Source organism: Agelaius phoeniceus, chromosome 7 (assembly GCF_051311805.1).
Source record: "Agelaius phoeniceus isolate bAgePho1 chromosome 7, bAgePho1.hap1, whole genome shotgun sequence".
NCBI classification, from domain to species: domain Eukaryota; kingdom Metazoa; phylum Chordata; class Aves; order Passeriformes; family Icteridae; genus Agelaius; species Agelaius phoeniceus.
Genome location: NC_135271.1, coordinates 20030572 through 20050337, shown reverse-complemented (window position 1 = coordinate 20050337; position 19766 = coordinate 20030572). Strand labels below are relative to the sequence as shown.

The 19766-nt window shown below is 40.7% G+C and overlaps 1 protein-coding gene across 1 annotated transcript in view; it reads right to left on the bottom strand.

Annotated features, from left to right (window-relative positions):
- The window catches only part of COL3A1 (collagen type III alpha 1 chain), a 49097-nt gene continuing 29331 nt past the window's right edge, over positions 1 to 19766 (bottom strand). The window contains exons 15-51 of the mRNA XM_077181148.1: positions 19080 to 19133; positions 18691 to 18789; positions 18531 to 18575; positions 18311 to 18409; positions 17485 to 17538; positions 17245 to 17352; positions 16040 to 16093; positions 15822 to 15920; positions 14691 to 14744; positions 14244 to 14342; positions 14026 to 14079; positions 13860 to 13913; positions 13291 to 13344; positions 12970 to 13023; positions 12713 to 12757; positions 12526 to 12624; positions 12332 to 12439; positions 11770 to 11823; positions 10792 to 10845; positions 10632 to 10685; positions 9972 to 10025; positions 9647 to 9754; positions 9441 to 9494; positions 8907 to 8960; positions 8130 to 8291; positions 7897 to 8004; positions 6965 to 7072; positions 6544 to 6597; positions 6262 to 6369; positions 5586 to 5639; positions 5372 to 5479; positions 4151 to 4204; positions 3826 to 3933; positions 2923 to 3205; positions 2251 to 2438; positions 1835 to 2077; positions 1 to 1177 (exon numbers count right to left, since the gene is read on the bottom strand). Of these exons, the coding sequence (XP_077037263.1) occupies positions 1031 to 1177; positions 1835 to 2077; positions 2251 to 2438; positions 2923 to 3205; positions 3826 to 3933; positions 4151 to 4204; positions 5372 to 5479; positions 5586 to 5639; positions 6262 to 6369; positions 6544 to 6597; positions 6965 to 7072; positions 7897 to 8004; positions 8130 to 8291; positions 8907 to 8960; positions 9441 to 9494; positions 9647 to 9754; positions 9972 to 10025; positions 10632 to 10685; positions 10792 to 10845; positions 11770 to 11823; positions 12332 to 12439; positions 12526 to 12624; positions 12713 to 12757; positions 12970 to 13023; positions 13291 to 13344; positions 13860 to 13913; positions 14026 to 14079; positions 14244 to 14342; positions 14691 to 14744; positions 15822 to 15920; positions 16040 to 16093; positions 17245 to 17352; positions 17485 to 17538; positions 18311 to 18409; positions 18531 to 18575; positions 18691 to 18789; positions 19080 to 19133 (3390 nt within the window). The 3' untranslated portion in view covers positions 1 to 1030. The remainder of the gene's footprint in view (positions 1178 to 1834; positions 2078 to 2250; positions 2439 to 2922; positions 3206 to 3825; positions 3934 to 4150; positions 4205 to 5371; positions 5480 to 5585; positions 5640 to 6261; positions 6370 to 6543; positions 6598 to 6964; positions 7073 to 7896; positions 8005 to 8129; positions 8292 to 8906; positions 8961 to 9440; positions 9495 to 9646; positions 9755 to 9971; positions 10026 to 10631; positions 10686 to 10791; positions 10846 to 11769; positions 11824 to 12331; positions 12440 to 12525; positions 12625 to 12712; positions 12758 to 12969; positions 13024 to 13290; positions 13345 to 13859; positions 13914 to 14025; positions 14080 to 14243; positions 14343 to 14690; positions 14745 to 15821; positions 15921 to 16039; positions 16094 to 17244; positions 17353 to 17484; positions 17539 to 18310; positions 18410 to 18530; positions 18576 to 18690; positions 18790 to 19079; positions 19134 to 19766) is intronic.

Sequence of the window (19766 nt, the reverse complement as noted above, 5' to 3'; positions counted from 1 at the left end):
TTTTATGAAACAACAAGAAATTTTATTAAGATATTTTATTATGTGTCTCTGTAAGGAATAGACCAACAACCATATAAAAGCTTACAAAGATGGTTAACCTTCAACACTATAAATGTGTTAACGTGACAGAAGAAATTCACAATTTTGCATCTTTTTTGACTTTTACAGAGTGAAGGGAGAAAATTCTCAACTATGACATGTCAATGACGATCTTTGACAGGAGACATTTACAATTGCTTTAAATCCTTTAATTTTTTGCTTTTTTGAGCAAGTCAATAACCCTGACTTGCAGAGTTAGGAGTGAAAAATACATTAGCACCATCATATTAGTCTTTTACACTTCCCTAATTTTAGTGGTCTTGACCAGCAATGACAGGAAAGTAGAGAAGCACCTTTGACAACAGAATACAATCCAACAATAAAATTATGGTGACTACTGACATTAAGGAATTAAACTCTTAAGATAAACTGTACCTTTCACAGCTAATCAGTACAGAAATAACAATTTTGTACCAAATGAATCCCTAGAATTGACCACTGGGTCCAATGCATTTTGATTGAATTGATTGATTTTTGGTTTGACTCATCAGACACATCCCAGTTTCTGTCCATGTTGAGGTAGTTGAAACAGGGAGGTCGTTCTAGCTTTATGGACTGCATCTTGAAAAAAGGGTAAACTTTGGTACTGGGAGCAATCAGTGCTTTGTAAATTGGCTAACATTCAACTAATAGAACACAGTGTTGTTTTATTAAGTGTTGAAGTTTCATTATAGCACCACGGAGACATGTTTTGAAGATGGAATTCAGTAAAAAAAATAGAGCAAAAAAAGCATTTTTACTGTATTTTGTGTAATAGCAAAAAAAACCAAACCAACCCTTGATATCAAATTGATTTTTCCCCCAGAAATTTTGTTAATAAATAACTGGGATACAGATGGGCACCTGTACTAGCTGACAAGGCTGAAACAAAGGAGCACAGTTGGAGTGTGAATCTGTTTGCTGGGGTTTCAGAAAAAGCAGGATCTTTGATTTATAAGAAGCAGACTGGGCCAATGTCCACGCCAAATTCCTGATCAGGACCACCAATATCTAATGGTGCAATATCAACCACCGGCAACCTCACGGTCTTGCGCGTCCTGTATTCGAAAACTGTTTTACCCCACTCACCAGTGTGCTTCTGTGAAATTGAAGAGAAAAGAAAAAATTGTTAGAGACACAAGTGCTGGCCTATATGGCAGTCATCCCACAGCTTATCGGATTTCCGATTTCCTATTTCTGCAATAACCCTCTCACCCTGTTGAAGGCTGGTTGCCATCTCTGTGGAAATGACCCCAGGAGGGAGAACTCATGGACAGTGTTAGAGTTGTCCATTTGTTACTGAAAAGGCTGCAGGTGCTGTCAGACCAGCACGCCCAGGGCTGTTCCTGCTCCCCTCCAGGACAATCTGCTGCAGGGAAGCAATGCTGGATCTGCAAAATGACTGTGTTTGCCCCTTCACATAACCACAGCCCATGGCTTCAACCATAGAGCCATGGTTTGGTATGACTAGTTTTAGAGTTGACAGGGGATGGATGAAAACTGGGTGGCTGTGACTTCTCTGACATTGACTCTAAAGCAAGGAGATATCTGTAGAGCACAGATTTCAGTGGAAGCGCACCTCACTTCCTACAGTTGCTACAGGAATTGCACTTCTGGTGCACAGAATCTAGGTTCCCCCTACTAGCTGTAGCTGTGTCCTTACCCAGGCCATGCAAAGCTCTCTTCCTTTATTATGGGTCTAGTCATCTAGAGGGAATTATTTGTTAACTACAGCACTAAATTCCTGTTTACTTACAGTGCAGCCATCTTCCAGAACAGCATATGTGAATTTGCTGTTTCCTTCAGCCTTGATCTCACTTTCTGTAGAGCTCATGAGTTTCAGAGCTTTTTTAACATTCCCACTGTCGTGGTCCATGTAGGCAATGCTGTTCTTGCAGTGGTAGGTGATGTTCTGGGAGGCACGGCTGGAGAGGATGCGCAGGAAGGCCAGCTGAACTTCAGAGACATCCTCTGGGAGCTCAGGATCTCCATAGCTGAACTGCAGAGTACCAACATAGGCACAGTGTTTGTTCAGTCATGTCTAGGCTTAGTCCACATCGGGATTTTTTCACATACTAACTGTCTCATTCAGTTTAATCAGAATTATTTTTTAGTGTGTTGTGTATGTTTTAGTATGCACAATCTGGGCTGTTAACTGTGCTCATTTCTCACCTGGAAGCCTCCATTCATAGACTCTCCAAACCAAACGTGTTTCTTTCCACTGTTTCCACTGGTCCACCAGTTTTTCCTTGGCACAGTCCTGGGGTTAGCATTGAGGCAGGTCTCACCAGTTTCCATATTGCAGTAGACTTTAATAGCATCCATCTTGCAGCCTTGGTTAGGATCAACCCAGTACTCTCCTAGAGGTAAGGGAAAATTTTAAGGGGTTTAATATATATGGAGAAGAACCTGACTGCATGATGGCCTTATTTCTATGAGAGATTTCTGAGCCAAATCAGGAAATGTACTAATTTTGACAGAAGAGATGCCACAGAACATAAGGTGATATAAAAAAATACTGAGTTCATGTGAATTCTGTAAAGGGAATGTAATTTGGAATAAATTTAGAACTTGTAATATTTTTCTTTTTCCCCTAAAATGATTTAAACATATGTTCACTTCTAAGGACACAATTAGTGGAGTTGAAGTCAAATATACATTCTGTGTAAATGCATAGTTAATTATGTTTCAAATTGGTTTTACATTTATCATCTTTTTCATCACATTTGATTGAAAAAAAGTCAAATTTTTATGGAAGATATCCACATTTAAATTCTCAAGTTAGAAAAACCAAAACAGTGCCCAAGACCTGCTACCACTGGTGAAACTAAAACCTAAACATACCACTCTTGAGCTCGGGATGGCAGAACTTCAGGTCTCGGCAGTTACGAGCTGGATTCTTCCGTGACCCATCAGGACTAATGATGTTCTCAATCTGGTTGTTAATGGATTTCATTGAAGAGACGATGTCACCCAGATTGATATCGTTCTCCTTGGGCTCATCTCGGTATTCATACCCATAGGAAACTGGACCTTTCTCACCAGCACCCAGGGCAGCTGCACCACCACCACAACATGGGCCAGGAGGTCCAGCAGGACCAGGAAGACCAGGCTGCCCTGGTGGACCCTAAAACATTAGTGAACAGGTTAAAACTAAAAGTCTGTGTGGGCCCTAGTCTTAAAAAAAATGAAAATTCTTACACAAATATGTAGTTTACTTATTCATTAATTAAACAGATGTATAAACATCTGTTTAATAGATTTTCCAGGCCTTTATTTTCTTAAAATTGTATTTTTTTCCCTTCATTTTGTCAAGTTTGACCATCTTTATGTGTGGGCTTTGAGAAGGAACCCTTTCCACTAAAATCCAGAGAATGACCATTTCTTGGCTTTAGCAGGTGACTGTGATAGTGACACCTTTGCAGCTCTGGCCTCTCTAGAGCAGTCTAGGAACCCCATTCCATGGCTTCTCAGACCCAAAGGGAAACTGAGAGGAGGAGATTCCATTGTTTGCAGAAAAGTGAGTGATCAGCTGAGACCAGCACAGCACCCAGTGCATCAATAGTTACACCAAACTGCAAACGAGCTGCATGGCTTTGGATTTAGCCTTGGCAGCTAGATAACCTCCTGCCACAAATCTTGTCCATGAAATTGAGAGTTTCTGAGGGAGCTATTTAAAGTTGAGCATCCTCTGTTTCATGAATATTCCCAAAGATTTGCTGGTGTGAGTTTGCACCATTTACTTACGGCAGGGCCGCTTTCACCTCTGGTACCACGAGGGCCGGGAGGACCAATTGGACCTGGGTAGCCACTGGTACCATCTTTTCCAGGTGGCCCAGCTGGGCCTGGGGGACCCTAGAACAATGAAGAACACAGAATAGTTTATCAGATAATTCAGAAATACACTGTGAGGTATTTCAAATATTTCTGTATGATTTCTCAGGCGTTTTTTGTTTCTTCAGTTGCTGTCTGTTAAGATGGCCAATTAGAATTTGTGTCTGTCTCTATGTCTATATTAACTGAACAGTCTGAATTTTCCTTGCAGTTAGGCTGAGTAAGCAGTTTTTCTTACCCTTGCACCTGAAGCTCCTGGACCTCCAATTGCACCTTGTGGACCCAGGGGACCCTAAAAAAAAAAGGAAAAGTCAGTCATACACCTCCTAGTAATATCTTGCAACTACCAGCACATGCCTTCAACAAAGACATTGAAAATGTCTTCAAGATTATACAAAACATATCCTTATAAAAAGGCTATGCCAGACATGAGAGAATGGTGGCCATTCTTTAATCAGAAAAAAATATTGAATGTTCTCTAGCATGTTTTCATATAGAGATGTGCTATCCAAAATGCAAGAAAGCCAACTGACACCAATGAGCTTTGGATGAACCCTAATATTCATAAAAATATGTAGCTATAGCCAAAGTGCTGCAGTTTTAATATTACCAGTAATGTTATTTAAATAATTTGACAAATATTCATGATTTCAAATACATTTACAGATTTGTTTCTTGCGTGCACTGCAAAGAACTAAACCATTTGTTTAAAAGTAACCTTTCCTCAAACGAGAATTTATCTTTTTTTTTCCCCTCATGTGATATGTTAGACCCCAGGTTCTATTGTCTTGTTGAATAGATTGGTACTGGTGCCATCTTTGGTATGTTAATTGTGTGACCTTTGGTTTCTTGAATCTCACTTGTATCATGAGGGGATTTGTAGATTTTTTTTTAGAATAAATCCCTTCTTAAACCTTTACTGGTCATAAATATCTATGGCATGCCTGTCTATTCTTGACCTTCAGTTCTCTTAGCTATGTTCAAATGGTAATTCATATTTTAGGGTAAGAAAGGGATAGAAAGAGTATGAAATTCAGTAGTTTACAATTTCTTGCCCATTTTGCCCCAGTATAAAAGATACATGGCAGAGGAGAGGTATTTGGACTCTGAGTAGCTTTAGTTGTCCTTCTAGGATAGATTTCTAACAGACATAGGCATTTCAACCCCTACCTCTTTCTTTCCTAATTAAATCAGGAATAGCCTGATTTTATTATAAATAAATATATAAGAATTTTTTACTGAAAGGGTTGTAGTAAACCCATCTGTACTTCCTACCAGCTTCTTCCAGTTCTTTAATTATACTTATGTCAGGTTGATTCAGGGAATCTGGATTTTGAAACATCTGACAATCAAATTTACATAGATTCCCATCAAATTAGCTAAGGTTGATTAGGTACCTGGGGCCTAAACACAGAGGCTAAGATCAGCTGTAATTCCCAATCCAATGCAAAATACTCACAGGAGGACCAGGGAGACCAGGGGTACCAGGAAACCCTCTGTGACCCTTTATGCCATTGCTCCCTCGTTCACCAGGTTCACCTTTATCACCACGAGGACCTTGAGGACCCTGTAAGGGTAGATTTTCAATAAAAGGAAGAAGGAGATAAGAGCATTGCCCATATAACAGGAAATAGTGAATGGTTGACATCACAAATACTTTAAATATGACTTACAGCAGGACCACGAGCACCAGCAGGACCAGTAGAGCCAGGAGGGCCAGGTGGACCCTGTGACATGGTAAGAATGAGAAGGTGTGGATCACTTGGAACTGCCTAGCCCACCTCTTTATTTCCAGATAAGCTGTATGTTCACAGCCAGCAGGTGTTGGGAAACAAGGGGAAGCTCCACACACACCAGAATCAGCAAGAATCCTGGCCAGGCCATTTTTGTACCAATGTCAGCCTTTCTCAGCTGCCTGCAGGCACTGATCTGTACACAGGCACTACAGCCTTTCTTCCCTCTCTCAGTGAGGTGCTCAGTGTGCTGGTGTCAGCACTCCTGAGAAATAACTTGACGGCTTCCAAAGTTACTCCCTTAGTTTAAATAAATAACACATTGCTTGTGCTGCATCAGCACCAGATGGGATGGAAATTAGGACAGGGCCTGGTGGGATGATGTGCTTTTTGGCATCCTATGGAGTACATTAATTTTGGGCTTAATTTCTTCAAGTTGTCAGAACATAAACTCTGAGATGTCTTTCCTCTGGATATTCTTGTAGAACCAGTCCTTGATATCAAGAAACTCTGACAATAACGAACTCTTTAAAACTTCCTCTCTATTCCTGCATGAAACGGACTTTGCCTAGGAAGAATATGTAAGTAAGCAGTAACCCATTTACTTTGGTCTTACCTGAAATCCTCTTTCACCAGCTTTTCCAGGTGCACCAGCATTACCTGCAGGTCCAGGATGGCCAGGGGGTCCTGGAGGGCCAGGAGAGCCATTGTCACCACGGTCACCCTGCAGATAGTAAGGAGTAATAAACATCATGTTTTATAGAACTCAATATAAGGAGTATATTCAGTGGAGCACAAGAGGTTCAAAGAACAAATTACATAGCATATAGATTGCACATTTGCCATGTAGTTCATGTCCTATTTGTTGGGCAGTCTAAGGATACTGGTGATTTCTTACTTTGCCTCCTGGGGATCCGTCACGTCCAGGCAAGCCATCGGAGCCAGGGTTACCCTGCAAAACAGAGTGGCACGGTTTGTTCATAAACTGCATTACCAGTAGATAGCTTGTTTCCCACTAACCTTGAACAATGCTCATCAAAGAAAGAGTTTTCAAGAGGGAAGAGTTGGAGTGGTTTCAAGAGGGAGGTGAAGTGGCTCCTAAAAGACCTGTAAGACCTGCATTATTTTGTAGGCAGAGCAGTTCCAAGAGGGACAGATGATGTTTGCAGGCAGGGAATGGGATAGCAGGGACAGGAGGCCACACCTTACAGGAGGGCAGAATCTGCCCAGGCCCCTGCCTTGTGAACCTTAAAGCATATTTGCCCCCAGAAGCTCCCATTTGTAACTCACAAGGTAGCAGGGAAATCCCATCCACTCACATCTCTGCCAGGCTCTCCAGGTAAGCCTCTTTGTCCAATAGGACCTTGGGGACCCGGAGCACCACGTTCTCCTGGGATACCATTGGTGCCTGGTTTACCATCTTCACCCTGAACAAAAAGAGAAAGGATTCCATTGCAGATAATGTTCTTAGGAGATACCAGTACATTTTGCATCTTATTAACTGTGCAGGGATTTCAAAGGAGACCCAATGAAGTGATGAGCCAATTTGGCTTTCCTGGTTGTGAATACACAAAACAAGAGAAAAAAAACTTGGCCAAACTGGTTTCTTTCCATTGCTGGTAATATTGATGGAAGGCCATTGAATGTTCCTCATTAATTGACAAAGAAATAATAAACAGATATATATCTCTTATGTGCTTGAAACAGTGGCCAAAGCTGTTAACCAAAAAATGCTGGTCTATCACTATATTAGTGATAAAATACAAACCAAGCCTCACTTCATCTTTTCTGAAGGGATGTGAGAGTACTTTTCTGTTTGGATCATAATATTTAAGCAAGAAACATATTGAGAACTAAGCAAGGGTAAACAACAAGTGGTAGGTGATACTATGACTTGGATCTTGTACCCAGGAGAGGTTACAGCTTCCTCCTCCTCATGACCCTCCCAAAGTGTGCAAAGTGGGTAATATACTCCTAGATATATAATATATATACTATAATCTGAAATACAACCTCACATCCTACAGCAGCTGGATACCAGCCATTTAAAAGCCTGATCTTATGCATGTAAACACAAATAACTGTAAATTCTCTCATCTCTGGACTAGAAAGCATTAAACCCCCCAATACATTCATTACTTTTTGTGTCTCTAAGCTGTTTTTATCACTTTTTGCCTCTCTAGGCTAATTTTAGCAGCAGGGTTGGGGTTGTGTTAGGGTTGAGGCTGTGGCTGCAGCGAAGGGCTCTCACCTTGGCCCCTGCCATCCCGGGTGGGCCGCTGGGGCCACGCAGGCCTGGCAGACCCGTGTTCCCCCGGCCGCCAACGATGCCTTGAGGACCTGGCTCACCTGGAGCCCCCTGTTTGAGAAAAGGTCACTGCGGTCAGTGGGAGCACCTTCAACATTCCAGAGGTGGCTGCTTGTTCTGGACAGACATAATCCCTGTCTCCTGCTGGAACAGTCCCTGGCTGAAGGGACACTTACCCTTTCTCCTCGGGCTCCTGGGGGCCCTTTTTCTCCTGGTGCGCCGGGCTCACCTCTGATTCCAGCAGGTCCTGGACCTCCAGGAGCACCAGAACTGCCAGGGGGTCCAGGAGGCCCATCCTTGCCTGCAGGGCCTGCGTTACCAGGGGGACCTGGGCTACCCTGGAAAGAGTTTTAAGAAGGAAAGTGTGAGCTGCACACATGCACTGGCATTGGTCTCATGAAAACCAGCCAGACCTAAGTCATTGCCTGAAGGCAGATTTGGGGTCCAGCCCTGTGCACCCAAATCTGATCTGGTGTTGTAAGAGAATCCTTTCATGTATCCCTTTCACAGCTGGCATTTTTTATCCTTGCTGTCTGGACATACACCTGCACATTTTGGATGCCCAGTGCCTGTAATGCATCCAACACAGGGTACACATTCCTTACTCATGGCTCTACCACAGAAACTGGAAATAGGCCGCAGGCCCTTCTGCTTTTTTGAATCACTCCTGCCATATGCCTTTAATATGGTGTCTTGGACATGTTCAGAATGAAGTGGCTTTCATTATAGTCTTAGCTGAGCCAATGAATGGAAAGAATTGCATTGACTCTAATGGTACCTTAATTAAAATCCTACTTTCTATTCCATACTGTAAGGACGATAAACTCTTTTTTGCAGATTTTTTTCCTGAAGTACAACCATCATGTTCAGAATGTTTTTGCATTATATATTAATACACATCTAAATGTATCCACAAAGTAAGACTAAAAGAAAAGGGGGATAAACAAACTTACATTGTTACCAGGGGGACCAGGTAGACCACGAGCACCAGGGAAACCAGCAGCACCCTAGAAGAGATCAATATTTTTGTTATTTTCTGAAAACTGGGAAATGGGAATAAATTGATTTTTACATACATCTGTGTTTAAATTATAGTCATGTTTTGTTTGAAACCTGAATTAAATGTCCTGATACGCGACAAAAAGTCAAATTTTTTTTTTTGTAAGAGGAGGTCATATATCCTCCTCAAACTTGAGTTAATGGGATTTGAGATAGTTGGCAAAGATGGCAAGTAAATTTAATAACTGTTGAGCTAAACCATTGTAGAGCTTTGGGTTATTGTGTCAAAAGCTATTTTGGCACCTTATATTAAAATCAAGGTAATCCAGATCACTAAAGACTTCTACTTTAATTACTCCTTCTAGAACACTTTAAATATTTTTCAACTGTCAATACTATAGTCATTGAAGTTCTTATTTTTCATTTAGGTCACATTTATTGAAATAAATAGAGGCATTTAGCAGTGACTAAGTTGGAGAGATACTCACAGGCCCGCCAGGAGATCCACGGTCTCCTTTTATTCCTTGGGGACCAGGTGGACCCTACATGGAAGGAAGTAGATAAAGCAAAGGATTTGATAAAGATTAAAATTATAGGAAGTGTCAATAAGTTTCAGGCAGTTCATCTCCTTGCACTTGGGCCTACTGAGGCTGAAGAAACCTCTCCATAGCAACAAGGAACAGCAAGCACTTACTGGGGCACCAGGGCCACCCTGTGGACCAGCTGCTCCAGGGGGTCCGGCCTCTCCTCTCAGACCAGGGGGGCCTCTTTCTCCTTTGCCACCAGGTTCCCCATTTTGGCCCTGTAGAAAAATTATAGTGTTATATTACCACTCAAAAAAGCAGATGATATTGTGACAAGAACTGCTATCGAGGTACTTGTCTGAAGGGAACTTAAATATTAAATGAAGTGTGAATGCAGTTAAACTCTACTGCCCTACCAGTGCAGGAGAAGAAGGACAAAGCCATGTTGTCCTATGTGTGCCTGAATAGTGCAGGCAGAGCAGTGCAGACACTTACTGGGGCTCCAGGGAAGCCAGCGGGCCCAGGAAGACCTTGTTCTCCTCGTTCACCCTGTAGAAAACCACATGTCAGCAATGGAAGATGTTAGAAAGATAAACTTCACTTTAAAAGTTAGAGAATACTGCTGTTAAGGCTGCTGAAGTTTCTTTGTCTTACCAGCCTTTGGAGAAAAACCCCACACATCTGATCCAAAACAACTTTTCCTCCAAAGAACTAAACACAGCTGTTCAGGAATTAACTGACAATTGTCTAAAATGGGGTAAACTTAACTCAGCTACACCTGTATGAACCCTGACCACAATCCATGGTGTTCAACTGAGATCCCAGAGTGTAAATATAAAAAATATAAATACAAAAAAAGGAGTCTTTTCGAAAGTTTACTTAACTTTAAATCAAGATGGACATGACTGTTGCTCAACTCCTGCCTTGCCCTGTCATCACAGCCCTCTGAACCCTTTGCAATGTTAAAAGCCCTGATTTTCTGAAGCCTTTAGTACCTATAAATCCCAAGAGTCAACAGGAGCTGAATGCGCTTGGTTTATTTACAGCCCAAGCCTCGTGTATTACTGATAGGTTTGGTGCAGCACTGATACCTACAGCAGGCAAGAGGAGCTAGGTGAGGTTATACAGGAAGAAAAGAAAGGTTCTGTCACTTACAGGACCTCCACGGGAACCCATTGGGCCAGGGGCACCTGCTGGGCCAGTCTCTCCCTGCAGGGAACAAACAAGGATGGTCACGGGGTGTTTGTCTGCTTCCCCTGAGACAGCCACCCCTGGGACTCCTTACAGTCCAAACCCCTTTGTGAGGATGCTTTACCTTATCTCCAGGTGGGCCAGCGGGACCAGGAGGGCCAATGGGACCTACATTGCCCTGAAAAATTGGAAAATGAGAAAATTATGTATCTTGTATCAAAATATGACAATGTTAACTCTTATGCTTTGATCAATAGTGTTTGTGTTTCAGTGTAAACAGGTTGCCAATGCTAAATGAAGCAAGTTACAGTGCCAAAGTGCATTTGCACACCATGTTTTGGAGTGATGCTCTGAAATCACACCATTTTTCAGTGTGAGAGATCTCCAACTGAGTGGTTCCCTTTTTCTTTTCCCCAACCATCCAAACCTCATCCCAAACTACCTGAAATGAATAGGTGTCTTTCACTGGTATGCAATAAAAGTGACCTGTTGCTCCAATTTTTAGTTAGATAGTTGATCCACATTTCTTCCGCATCTCCTCACTAGCTCCCTGACTTATTTCTTTCTTGAAAATTTAATCTGTACCTTATAGTGTGAAATAAATTTTTTATATTTCCTCCAACTCAACCAAGCTGCATTTGTATATTTATCATCCCTCATTACTTTCATGTATATACTGCCTGCAGGTAGGGATTTGATAGATGTATGTATTTCAAGGGCCTATTTTATGTTTATTTGCTATATAGATGTATAAATACATCATATTTAGTAACCTGTAGGAATATTCTGTATGAGAATGTCTTTTTGTGATTCATTATAAAATCAGTCAGGTAGATTTTCTCTTTCATATGATTTCTTTCCTTCTAAAACATTGTCCCAGTCTTTCTCTAAAAAATTCCATTACATTGACCCAAGGAGTGGTAATCACAAAAACCAGTAGTAGGCCTAATTTAGTTTACATACCCAGTTTTGCACTGCTGGAATGAAACACAATGAGATTACAACTGTTGCTGTTGTAGATCATTCAGTGTGAGGTTACTCCTGTTCTAAGAGCTGGCTGCATAAAGCTGATGGGTAAACTGTTGGATGTTTAAATACTCACTCTCTCTCCTCTTGCACCAGGAAGGCCGTCAGCACCTTTACCACCAGGTTCTCCCTGGGAAGTTTAAGACATAAAAACCATGAGCAAAAAGGAAGCATGAGGAGATGAGCCTAAATGGGGGGGGAGGATCTCATACTGAGGGGTCTCTCAATAGCCAGGTTTCCTTAATGAAATTTGGGATGATATTTTGCCCAGTATTCAGCATCAGATACTACATCCTTTGATGAGGAAAAGAACCCAAATTGATTCAAAAGGAAGTCCAGACCAAATTGTCTTCCCATGGTATGAACTATGCTCATCATTAATTACATTCATTAGAACTGTTTTGCTGTACCCATCCCCCAAGAGACCCATTGCACCAAAGTATCTAGCATGTATTAAACTGAGGGAAAACCCCATATTTTTCAATACCTAGGACCCACATCCCATTGCTAAATCAACAGTGCTGCTACACAATTTGCACCTCTGAAATCAGGCCAAAGTGAAGACGTGGACAAACCCAGTGCCTTGTGGGGCACTAACATTAAATCAGCATAAAATCAAAAGTGTGTGTGTGTGTTACCCTCTCCCCTTTTGGTCCAGGGCTTCCAGAAGCTCCTCTTTCTCCTGGCATTCCCTGCAAGCCAGGCAGTCCTGTGCCTCCAGGGGGACCAGGTGGGCCAGGAGGACCCTAAGGAGTAACAAAAAATAATTAGAAAAAAAAAATTAACCCAAATGGTAGCAGAATATCAGAAAAGGAAGACATTCTGTGGGTACCTTGGCACCTTCTGTGCCAGCAGGACCTGGTCCACCTCTTGTTCCAGGAGGTCCTGGAGGACCCTGTGCACCACGTTCTCCTGGGATACCATTTTCACCCTGTGATAAAAAATGTGTTATTCTTTGTTTTCAGGCTCATATTTTGTTAATTAATTTATGCCATTACAAAATTTTCTTTATTATTTACCTTAGGGCCTGGGAATCCAGGTCCTCCAATATCACCTTTTGGCCCCTGGTTATGAGAAAATAAATGTAAGTTAGTTAGAACTTTACTTAGTACATCTGAATTGTGATTGGCATCCTGTTTCTCTTCCCTATGATTCCCCAAATCAGACTTTGCTGCTTTGAGGAGAGCTAAGAGATGTCTCAATTTGGAAAAATAATTTAAGAAGAACTTTTCATTAATTTTTGTTAAAAAAAAAAAAAAGGCAATTCACTACTTACTGGTTCTCCAGGCTTTCCATTCTCTCCAGCTGGTCCTGGTCCACCAGGCAATCCCTATATGAAAGAACAGCATTATCCATGTTACACAGATAAGTTATGCATTTTACATCTTCAGGTTTTTGCTTTTGACTCAAAGAAGTGTGGCCAACTCATTCCTTGTAACATTTGTCAAGTGGTTAATCTGTTATATTCTAGTATATTCAAAATATGATGATATCTGGCACTCCAATATAAATGTTCAGATACTTTTTTTTTTTTTTAAATTTTGTGTGTTTGTGTTAGTCTATTAAAAAGAATCAGAAAATAATAAACACACAGCACCTGGAGGCCAGGTGGGCCTGCTGGTCCTGGTTCTCCTCTCTCTCCAGAAGCACCCTAGAATCAAACAAATGAGGAAGAAAATCCATGAACTTGCATGAGAACACTTCAATATATAAACAACTCCTCACCACCTCTAATCTACACCTCCTAATTGTGACCTGATGATGACATTGCACAAGCTCAAAAACCAGTGTATGTTGGTGTTGTGGTAGTTGCTCTTTTCGCTCCAACTCTTAGATGTGATTCAGCAGACACGTTTTAACTTGATAGGAGTCTGAAATGCCATAACATTAAAGGGAGCAACAATACATTTCTGCTTGGAAAGACCAAGAGCTCTAAATTGACTTTTCATTTCAATCTACACTGGGTATACCTGACTCAACTTTCTCTCACCAAAGTTTGTAATATTTGTTCATTAAAACAATGGCAAAGAAGAGCTCTTTTATTTCTCTTCATAAAAGTAGATTGCTTTGTATCATTAAGAATATTTTCCTTCTGCTAAATTCCCAGTGTCTATCTGTAGCTGCCAGATCCCTGATCATTGCCTCAGATGGGACCACCACACTTACAGTAGGTCCTGGAGGACCTGGAAGGCCAACATCACCATTCTTCCCAGCAAGACCCTATTCAAAGACAAAATTAGGCTATGGTTAGAGAGTGATACCACTTTTATAAGACTCATCAAGTTATTATGAATACTGTGTCATTATTAAACAAAATATTAGCAAAACTTACAGGTGGTCCAGGTGGTCCACCAGGGCCTCTTTCTCCGTTCTTGCCTGGTGCACCCTTACAAAAAAGAAAGACTACATTTGAAATACTTGTTTATGGTCAGTGGACAATTGTCTAAAGCTGCAGTATGAGATAGCCCCACTATGGAGTAATTTAGTTTAACATTTGACTCACCAAGCAAGGTGAGTCAAATTTCACAGAAGAGGAGAAATCCCACTCACCTCATTGCCCTTAGGACCAGGGAAACCCATCACACCAGGCTGGCCACGGGGGCCTGGAGGGCCAGGTGGGCCAGAGCGTCCAGATTCACCCTGATTGCCCTGGGATAAGCACAAAGAAAGGAAGATGTGGCATCTGTGAGGTGAAATAAAGCAATTCCCAGGACTCATTCAACATTGAGTGAGGGGGAGACACTGTTCAAAACTCATTATGTGTTCTGTTCTGCAACTGTGGCCCATCTGCTCTGCATTTTACATGGTACCAAATGACAGAGTTTGCAGGCTGCTCTTACAATGATGCAGCATAAAAAGGGCTCTGGCAGTTAAAGCAACCAGAGAGGAGGGAATAAATCTGGCTGTGATAACAACCTGTCATGTGGATGCTGTGGGATTAGGGTCGGGTTGGGTCAGCAGGAGGACTGGGGTAAAATATTTGCACAATGTACGTACGGGAGGGCCAGGCTTCCCATCGCTTCCAGGGCTTCCTGGAATTCCGGGCAAGCCCTGCAAATTGAAGGAAAAAAAGAAGTGTTATACTTCAGTTTAAAGTGCACATTATGAAGTTTCAATTAATGAATATAAATATATAAAAACTGTTGCTTGTTATCATCCTCTTTAATAAAGATCATTCCATTTCCTTCAGCCCATGAAGGTGAAAATTGGAGAAAGCAAACAAATTCTGCCATTATGGGCTTATTGTTTTTTTTCTGAGAGTTGTATATCAGCAAGACACTAGATATTAATCAATTAGCACAAAAAATTTCTTTCATTATGTGGAAGAAAACCATATTTAGGTGGAAAAAAAAAGAAATTAAACAATTCTGACTACACACCTACTCTACCTAAAAGCAACACAATGTGCAACACTTTTTTCATTAACTTCTTTAAATTTCTAAATATTGTTTTTGTTGTATTTTAAATAGTTCAGTTTCCTTGCCAATAAAATCTTTAGCTCCTAGAGGCCTGCAGCTGGGCTTTTGAATGTCAATATATTTGTTGTTAGGAGTTGTTAATTCTTAGTACAGCTCCCAGAACGTTGTTCCATGTACAATTAGATGCTGTCTACACAATAGGCCATCTCTGAAATCTTACTGATATGTACTGTAAAAAACTGACCAACAGCTTATTTGCTCTAATTACAAATGTGCCAAAAATATAATACTCATGTATATTGAAATACTTACTATCTAATTTAATTACTTAAGTCTATTTACATAATAACTGAGACATATATATAGAAACATATTTCAATAAAACCCCATAATACCTAATGTTAGAATTTGCTGAAATGCAAAGAGCTAATGCAGAAAATCACCCAGTGCTGACTCATATTAGAAGCATTTCTCATGGCAGGGCCTTGCATGCTCTGGGAGCCTCCCAAAGCCTCTTGACTCTGTTGTGCCAGTGTCCTGGGAATGCCCTGTGACTCTGCTCCATTACCTGCCCCACCATGAATGGATGCTACTACTGCCTAAAGGAACTCATAGAAAGGATCTCTGGTTGGACTCCTCTACCACATCAGCTCAGATGAGTCATCTCTAGCAAAGTTTATCCCCTTTTCTCAGAGATGTCCTGTCTTACTCTCATTCCAGGAAGACCTGGGCCTCCATCTTGTCCACGCTCTCCTGCAGGTCCACTGGGGCCAGGGGGACCTGGGCTGCCACGCTCACCTGCAGGACCCTGGAAAGAGATGTGGAGATTCACAAGCAAGGGAATCAGCATTGAATCTGAAATTGTCCATCCAAATTCATAAGGATTCTCCAAAAGTTTGGAGGACTCCTTTGGAGGAAGATTGATACCTTTTCGCCTGGAAGCCCATTACTACCGGGTAAGCCACGGAAGCCAGGGGAGCCCTGCCAGATAAAAAACAAATTATGGATCACAGGCAGGATGACACAGGTAATAGTAACTGGGTTATCTTCTAAACTATTTACCATTAGACTTAGCATTATGAAAATTAATGGGAAAAAAAAATGAAAGTGGCATTTCAGTGTAGTAAGAAGATTTTAGTGTTCCTGTTGAAATTATACCGTCCTCCTTTATTTTTAGCTGGCCCTGCATCATTATTTATGAGTTTTCTAAAGTACTATAAAAAACAAAAATCAGATTCAGTATTGACAATTATTTTCCTCTAATTCAATACTGAGAAGAGCTCTGTTGTATTGTTTTAATATTTATATTTGCTACTATCTTTATAAAAGAAATTTGAACTATAAATTTAATTTTGCAGCCCCCTTTATATGTTTAGTATAATTAATTAGTTCATTATGCATCTTTGGTTTCCTCATAGCTTCGGCAAATATTGCAATCAATTATTAAGTTAGCACTTTCAAATAGATCAGCACAGTTTCCTTTGTTTCTGATGGGAACAGAAATCTAAAATTTGTAATGATGTTGCTATTTATTTTGAATGAAACAATTAGTGGATTTCTCTGAGAGAATGATTAAATTTTTGGAAAATTATTTAATATACTAGCCAATAAACCTGTTTGCAGTTGAAATATTATAACATAGACAACATCCTGACAATACTGTTGTTACTGATATTGAAGATGTATTAGCAATAGAGATGTTGATATAAAGACATATCTTGAATGTAGAAGAATTTACATTCATTTCACTTTCCAGAGCAGAAATTCTTTTGATTGTTTATTTTTGTTAACTGAGAAGTAATTTTGAAATTTTGATTATTCATTCCCCTTGTAGTTCTCATAGTTTATGATTGCTTCTCAGCAAAAATGTTTTGGTAAAACTTCCAGATATGTCAGATCACTGCTTCTTCTATATCAGAAACTGAAAGAAATTAATTTTTTTCCAACTGAGATAGATCCAAGAGCTGCAATTCAGAGGAGAAACTAGATAAGAATTCTCCCAGTTTTGTAACCCAGTTCACATCTGGAATTTTCTGAGAAGATACATGGAGCCAAATTTCTCCTGCAAGTGTTTTGAACTTCAGAATTTTCTGTCTCTGTCTTGGCTCAAAGGGTCATGTACCACAGCTCACCCTTTCTCCAGGGGTACCAGGTACTCCGTTCTGCCCAGGTTCTCCATTTGCACCTCTCTTCCCTTCCTCACCAGGAGGCCCAGGAGCACCTGGGGTGCCGTTTTCACCCTGGCAACAACAGAAACCAAGCCAATCAGTGAGTTGGAAGTCTCAAAAAACCCCACAGATTTTGTATGGGGAAAGATTAAGGGTTCAGGCTTCCCTGAAAGAAGTCTCTGGACACATCTTGAAATCACTTACGCGCTCGCCTTTTGGGCCTGGATCTCCTTTTGCACCATCCTTACCAGGGTCTCCCTAAAAAGTAGAAAATCCAATTAAAATTATGGGTTGCAGCTGGGCATCTTTCTAGAGCTACTAGACATACTGAAATACAAGGAAGTAGACATGATATTTCAAATTATTGACTCATTTTTTTTATTTATCATTCTGCACAGGAATCAGCATGCGCTGGCCGAACCTGTAAGTGGAAGCCATGGGACTCCTTAAAAATGCAGTAAAGGAAAGAAGTGATACAATCTTAAACGCCATTGAGTAAAATTTTATGTCTGTTCCTGAGCTATTTCAGACACCACTGAGTCTTTTGTTGAAAGTCCCTGGGTATTTTCTCTGACAAAGAGCTACATGTGGTGTAAGGCTGTAAGAAAAGGGCCTGCTGGGGTAAGTGACAGTGAAAGACCAGATACAACCCACGGGGTTTAGTGGACTGTGGACTCAGCCCTTGGGAATTAAAACAGGTGAAAATAAGATTGTAAAACAGATTTTGTTTGATGTTTTACATTTTACAGAAGCAGCATCTTTGTTGTATCTGAATTTGTAGATAATTTAGGAAAGCAACTAGGTATTATCATCATATTTATGTATAATCATTATATATAGCAATACCTATATATATGAAACAAAATATGCTATATTTATTTATAAAAATAATTTCCTATTTTCATAATAAAAGAATTTATTACACTATTTCAAGTAAATAGGAGAAGATCAATGGGGTTTTTTAACGGTACCAGGCTTACTTCCACCATATTTGTTGGTACAACGAGTGTAATTACCATCAATAACTCACCGGACTGCCTTTTGCCCCAGGGTTTCCACTTGCACCTGGAGGACCTGGAAGACCACGGCCTCCTGGCAGACCAGGAGCACCAGGAATACCAGAAGGTCCCTGCAGAGAGAGAACAACAGACAGAGATGAAGAGAGAGTGGCATTGGTGGACTCTACCCAGTCGAAACAGTGACCCTCACCAACAGAGTGCAGCAATGGCAGAGATGTGGAAAGTACCCACCATTTCACCCTTGTTTCCAGGGCTTCCAGCTCTTCCAGGAGGGCCCTGGAAAAATAAATATAACAGAGTAACCAATGCTGCTAACCCAGAACCAGAGCAAAGGGCTCTGTGAAGAGCAGGTGGCACAGCACCTCTCAGGTCCCAAGTGCTATTCATGTACCTGAGGCCCAGGTGGCCCAGCATTTCCCTGAGGACCAGGTTCTCCCCTCTCTCCAGGACTACCACTAACACCAGCAGGACCAGGAGGACCAGCTTCACCCTATGGAAAAAAAACCCAGTAAAATGAGGAAATGAAGGCATTTTAGTCATCTCCATGGCAATCAGCATTAAATTAATGGTTTCTACCATTAATTTGTTGTGGGCATTCACAAAGGTGATGAGGATTGGGTTTGTCTCATGCTGCATATAGCACATCTGTTCTAGGCTTGCAAACAGTGTAATAGCAGCCAGGAAAAGGAGGGCTCATAAAATAATGATGTAGAGTGACATCAGCTGTGTAACTAGAGAAAGGACCAAATCCCATGTACTTATATGTCTTTAGTTGAGTACCTTAAAACCTGGAGAGCCTGGAAATCCTGCGGTTCCAGGGGGACCTGGGGGACCCTTTAAAGTGAAAGAAATACTATTAATGCAAAAGGTAAAAGCCATATGGAATTAATCTTAAGTTAAAAAAGGGAGTCTGATTATGAGATTTTTCTCTGAGTAAGGAAACACCTGGAAACTAGCAAATATAAATCATGCTGTAAAAGATGAGATTTGGCCAGTCCTAAAATATCACACCTACATCTTAGTTACCCTGACTTTCAGATGTTCAGCTGAATTTCTGTGTTTTAAATTTAAAAACATGAAATCTATCATTAGGCAGATTAAGTTATAAAAAACTTTCAAAATTTGTTCTAATTATAAAAAAAGAAGGAGAAAAAGCCAATGCAGCTGTTACACACCCAAGTGGACATGCTCAGGTTTCTAGGCAGATGGAAAAGAAAAATATTTGCCAACTCCAGACAGCAGAATAATTTATTTGATAAAATCATTCAAAATTTGATCTTTGTGTAGTGCAGCAATTCCATCCATCTATATGTTCTCTGAGAATAATCTGGGTTTGGATTTTTGCATTTTCTGATTTACAGTATTAAAGCTCTCCTATCACCCTGTGTCCTTTAAGTACATTAACCAACACAATGAAATATACACAATTGAAACACAAATAAATATAATGCTCATTCTTGAACAAGT